This window comes from Melospiza georgiana, chromosome 3, assembly GCF_028018845.1.
Source record: "Melospiza georgiana isolate bMelGeo1 chromosome 3, bMelGeo1.pri, whole genome shotgun sequence".
Lineage (NCBI taxonomy): Eukaryota > Metazoa > Chordata > Aves > Passeriformes > Passerellidae > Melospiza > Melospiza georgiana.
In genome coordinates, this window is record NC_080432.1 from 54,104,157 (window position 1) to 54,110,156 (window position 6,000).

The 6,000-nt window shown below is 44.2% G+C and overlaps 1 protein-coding gene across 1 annotated transcript in view; it reads right to left on the reverse strand.

Annotated features, from left to right (window-relative positions):
- The window catches only part of THBS2 (thrombospondin 2), a 31,226-nt gene extending 26,879 nt beyond the window's left edge, over window positions 1-4,347 (reverse strand). The window contains exons 1-3 of the mRNA XM_058021329.1: window positions 4,277-4,347; window positions 2,808-3,364; window positions 1,236-1,320 (exon numbers count right to left, since the gene is read on the reverse strand). Coding sequence (XP_057877312.1) covers window positions 1,236-1,320; window positions 2,808-3,364; window positions 4,277-4,346 — 712 coding nt within the window. The 5' untranslated portion in view covers window position 4,347. The remainder of the gene's footprint in view (window positions 1-1,235; window positions 1,321-2,807; window positions 3,365-4,276) is intronic.
- Window positions 4,348-6,000: the final 1,653 nt, after the last annotated feature.

Here is a 6,000-nt window from a genome sequence, read left to right on the forward strand (position 1 = left end):
TAATTCCCAGTAAGGATAAAACAAAAACTCCAAATCTGTATAATTAATAGCACTGAAAATTTGGCAATTGACAGATGTGATAGCAATACGTTAAGAAAATATTATCTGTTGGTTATCGGCAACTTACAGCTGTGCAAGAATTCCTCCTAAGGTATGCATTAGCATGAAGTATTCAATTAATCCTTTAGGATCCCATTGGTTTCCTCTTCATAGTAGAGATATAGAAACATTGCATTTCTACTTGGTGATATTTCAAAACATTTAGTACTCCTTTGAAGAACTCAAGATCTGCTATCATTTAATTTCTGGGTTTTGCATAAACAAGGAAAAAATTGAGTTCAAACTGCTTAACTGGTTTTCTATATACCACATATTTGAGCAAAATAACAGAAATAATGGCTTTTCAGGTGGCAGGAGCTTCAAACAAAACCCTGAAGTCCTGTCTTGTGCACCCACAACATTCCCTTGACACATTGAGCTGGCTCTGATTCTTGACTGAGTTCTTGTCAGCTACAAGCACTGGGAAGTAAAACACTCAGCACCTCCAATAAACTCGAGTACAAAACCTTAGCACATATTTGACAAATAATCCTAATTCTTTTATGGGGAATCCACTACACACCCACACACAGAGTGCTCCCCTCCTGGCAGGGTAAGCATGAACTGGACTAACAAGAACACGTCAGCCCGTAAGATACAAGCTTTCCATCTCTCTTCCTTTGATTTCATATTTTCCTGAGACTGTTTTGATTAGCAATACTTTGGGAGTCAAACCCAAAGCCTCTTTCAGTTGAAGGTATTGCCAAGGAATTCAGTGTCTTTAAGAATGGCAGACAAGTTTGTGGGCTCATTGACAGTCAGCAGGAGAATTCAGAAGCAACACCACCTGTCTGGTGTGCAATGAATTTCAGAAAACTCATATAAGAAAATACGTATTGTCCTACATGTGCTTTTTTCCCTTTCATTTCTACTAATTTATTGCTCAACACTTTTTTTCCCAGCTTTAAAACAGAGGTTCAGAGTTATAAACCTAAGTAACTGAACTAAAATAATAGGCTAGAGAGTAGAAATGAACTCATATAAACATATAAGGTCTCATTACTACCAAAAAGCAACTTGTTCTCCTTTTCATTTCAAAGGGATCTGTTGCCTGCATTTAGGATAATATTTCACAACTGACATTTGTGATTTTCAGATTCAACTGAACAGTATTAACAAGATAACAAAAGCCTTACTTGACTGGCTTCTCTGGCATCCTTTCTTACGCAGAACATCCTCTATCGAAGTATCAAAGATTAACTGAATATTTTGCAAAAGACCCTGTAATAATAATTTAAAAAAGCAATTAAAAGCAGTAAGATCAATTTTTAAGTAACTAATAATTGATCTGTCTCAATTTGATGCCACTGACTGGATTCAGACAAAAGCAAATACATAAAAAACAATCCACAAGCATTAAACCTGACATACAGGAAAAAAAAAGTGGTATAGCTTTGTTATATACAATTTCAGTATTACAAGCCACAAATATAGGTATGTTCTGAAACATGCAATAATAAAAGATATTAATCTGCTACAAGCTCAAATCTCCATTTTCATAGTGAATTTTAGATTTGTCATGGGGTCAAAGCCAACTTTTCTGCACCATCACCACCATCACACTTTCATGCTTAGCCAGTCATCTCCATGCACCATAGTTCACTGCCTGCTCAGTTGTGCTGACCCTACTCTGAGACGACACTCTAAATCCAGACTGGTATCAATTTCACTTGGGAAAAAAACCCTCAAAAAAAAATTAAAAGCCAGATTGTTTCAATGAGCCACTTAGCAGTACAGCTTCAAAACCAGCTGTATGACCACCACTGGTGGAGTAACATAGTCATGGAGGCAAGAGTGGAGAGGCTTTGGGCAAGAACTTCTGAAGTCCCCGCCAAGATTGGTCATCCCATGGAGCCAAACTCCAGCATGTTCAGGCTCTGGCTGAAAACTAGATGGCACAACATGATGAGAAAGAAAAGGCTTTTTGAAATTTTTGGAGCCATGAGTTCAAGTCTGACTTCAGCTGTTACTGAAAAAAAGCTATCCTTAAAGCAGATAGGCCAGATCACATCACCAGTTAATGAGGCAGAAGGTTGCTTTCATTTGATAGGAAAACCAAAAAGCTTGTAATTGCTTCATGTCAAATGTTTTCCACAAAAAGAAAAATAAACTCATTTACAGGACTAATCAAAACTTTTGTTATATTTCTTTTCTCAGATTTTTCCTCTTTAAAATTTAAACTAAAAAGAAACCGTCAAAATGGTAAAACAGGATGCTCTGTTACAGGATGGACCAACACCACATGCTTCAGCTTCATTAAAAATTTTATTTTTTTCTTCTTTCAAATAGAAAAATAAAAATATTGACATGTTCTCATTATTTGAATAGATTAATTCAATGTAAAAACAGTTCTTCAAGAAATTTGCAAAAAATTCTACAAATCACCACAAAAACTCAACATCTCTAGAAGTCTTACATCTGGAAGAGAAAAGGAATGGTTGCACAGGAAACCCAAAAATTGGTTTTGCACACTTTTTCTGGATTTAGACTTTGCTTTTTCCTTGCTTTCAGGAACCCCAAAAATCATACAACACAGATCCAGCAATTAATAAAAGCACACCCTGAAGAAAGTCTGCTTGGGAACACCTGTGACCCCATCAAATCCAAGAGGCACTGGGACAACAAAACTGCACCCACTGCATCTTCCCAAACTACCTGCAGTTACCTTCTTACCACAGCAGAGACCCGAGCTTCTGCAGGTCACCTACCCTGAAATGATTCTCCCGAGTGGACCCTTTCGCCACGTACAGCCTGCTGCTCTCAGCTTTCAGCTGCTCATAGAAAGGCTCCTCCAGGATGAAGCTGTCAATAAGGTCACAGCCAACATAGAGGTTGTAGTTCTCCCCCGTTATCTGCACGGTGAGGTTCTTCCACTGGGAGTCAGCAAGGTCCACGTCTTCCAGGGAAATCACGTTCTGGAAGCCATCCACCCAATAGATAAGGTCCAGGGTGTTGGCCCGGCCATTGGAAATGATCTCAAACTGCCTCTCACTGATGCCGGGACCCTCTAAAGCAAGGATAGTGCCTCTAGATTGCCTGTCCTGCCTCAGGGTGGCTGAGAGGATAAAGCCCTCATTCTGCCGTATTAGTTTTAGGATCTTTTTTAGTTTCTCGGGCTTACATGGAGGTATATGGTCAAACCGAATGAACCGGTACGCTGGCACAGTGGGGTCTGGGCCCCGGAACACCTTTGCTCCAATTGTCTTTCGGTTTATGTTACTGACTTGAAGTAAATCAAAGGTAGTCTCCTCTTCCTTGTCACCATCTGAAAAAGTTAACAGCATGTGACAATACGCCTACAAAACGTTTTACAAGAAACAGCACCGTACAGTACACTTAGTAACTGCAATTGTATGACAGGCATTAAGGACCAGCAGAGTAAACCCAGCACTTTCTGGCCTCCACAAATGGAACTGCTCCTACAAGAAGGCAAGTGAATCGTATTTTCTACCTGACATTTTCATTTACATGAGAACCTCTTTTCATTATACATTTGCTGCAGTAGCTTCGTACATTATGGCTTCATATTTTATAGCACCATATGGTACATACTCTTACACATCAATCTATTCTGTAGGCCATGTATATGCCTAGACATGGATGCATGCAGCAATTCATTAATTAAATATTTTTTTATATATGATTGGATAAGGAACTTGAGGCAATTTCTACATTTTGATTACCAGATAATGGAAAACCAAATTATGAGAGTCCATGTGCCTACATGATGACCAAAAAAAAAAAAAAAGAGATTTACTTTTAAAGACTGTAACCAAGAAATCAGACGTAAATGAGGGTCTGGCACTGTGCCAATTTGTAATCTACTTATATTTGGTCTGTAGATGTCTATTTCTCTACTTTTATCTTTTTAAATTATCAGTGATTCTGTTTATATTACTTTCACCATACATTTCCACCACACAGAAAAGTATAACATTAATTATTTCTGGGATTATATACATTTTCATAAATATTTTCTAAATAAAGCAATTTTGAGATATATTGAGAAACCTTCATTTAGCACTGGCAAGGTATTTTTTCTACCAAAAATATCCCAGGAACTTCTAAAAAAAACCTTTATGATTATTTTGCCCAGTGTAGTTCAGGTAAGCCAACTCTTTACAATTTTTAACTTTGGGAGTTAGTCTGTATCCAGTTAAGAAGTGTCTGAACTTACCCTGAGCATTTGAGGAAACCCACAGGGTTATCAAGACAACAAGCCACAGCAATCCTCTTCTCTTCAGCATAACTTCTATGAATAAACCAAAAAATAGTAAGTATTAGGGAAATTATATTTATCAGTTATAAATAGTGCCATTTTCCTCATGAAATGCCATAAACAGCAACTATATATATATAAAACATTTTTTTAAATTTTGATTGATTCTTGTAATGCTTATTCTGGGTCTATTCTTGATGGCAGAAGTGAAATGTGTCATCAGGTGAAGGGAAGAGGAATTATGGCGATGTCCTTAATAAAAAAGAAAGGCATACAAAAAATATACATTTCCTTAATGAAATTTCAGTAGCTGGCATAGAGACCATACAACACTACAGGAGATACAGCTTATTGCCAGCACATCCTTACTTTGGAGCACAATATTCAGCCAAAAATCCTTGTAGGATAATGGGATCTAACCTGGATGTCAGTTTCGAGTAATAGGGGTACTTCTCAGTACCTTTTTCAGTGCCAGGATACGAACACTCTCTTCCATAAATATAAAAATATGTACAATCCTCTGTACCCAACCACAGCTGGATGAAGCGACTCTTAACGTGATGCCGGGCTTGCCCTGTGGCACTGTGCAGTTATAAGCCGCATAATTGCATCTCCATATGTGTCTCACAATGAATGGAGCAGAAGCATTCCCCGGAATGTGCAGAAATCCAGTTCTCTGGGTACAGCCAAATAACTTCAGCACTGCCAACTCCACACATTACTGCAAGGACTCAGGGATGCCGCCAGCGCTTCGTGTCTACATTTTCTTTGTTCGACACGGAACTTTTACTACCTGGCATCATCTCCAGGGTACCACCGCTACCGGCGGCCGCCAGGATGCCTCTCTCGCCTCTCTCCCCTCTCGAACCCGGGGGCTCCCGGCGGGACACACCGTGCCTGGGGGCGGCCGCGGCGGCGGCAGGGCTGCCCCAGGCAGGTGCCCGCACACACCGCCTGCCCCGCGGCTGCTCCCCGCACCCCGAGTTCCTGCGGGGCCGGCAGCCCGGCTAATGCCCACGGGTTGCTCCGAGCGGGCTGACAGCCTCCTCCGCCCGCCGAGCGGGCTCCACGGCGGGCACGGCGCCACCCCGCCCTGCGCCTACCTGGCTTCGGGGAGCCGACGGCGCGCTGGGCTCTGCGGGACGAGGCCGGCCGGGAGCGGAGCGGGATGGACGCGCTGCTGCCGATGCCGTCGCAAGTCCCTGAACGGCCCCGCGCCCCGCGCCTTTATGGGCTGCGGGCCGGGCCCCGCTGTCAATCAGCGGCGCCGGGGCGCGCCCCCGGCTCGCCCCTCCGCGGCGGTGACACAAACCCCGCCGCCCCCTCCCCACCTCGCCTACCTGCGGGGCCATCGCCGGCCCGGCCCGCCCCCGGCGGGCGGTGCAGGGGCGGTGCAAGGGCGGGCAGGGCGGCAGCGGCCTCCCCGCGGGAGCGGAGGGGCGGGCCGGGGAGCTGAGGGGAGCCTTCGGTCGGTGTGGCGGGGGCCGAGCGCGGCGGAGCCCCCGGGAGGCGGCGCCAGGCCCCGCGGCGGGGCAGGAGCGCGGCCCGGAGCCATCGTCAGGGCGAGCCGAGCTCGGTTCCCGCGGGCGAGAAGCGCGTCCGCGGCCCCTCCGGCCGGCCTGGTTCTCCCGGGGACACTTGTCGCTTGAGAGCTCGGTCGGTGCTCCTGCCGCCAGCGCGGC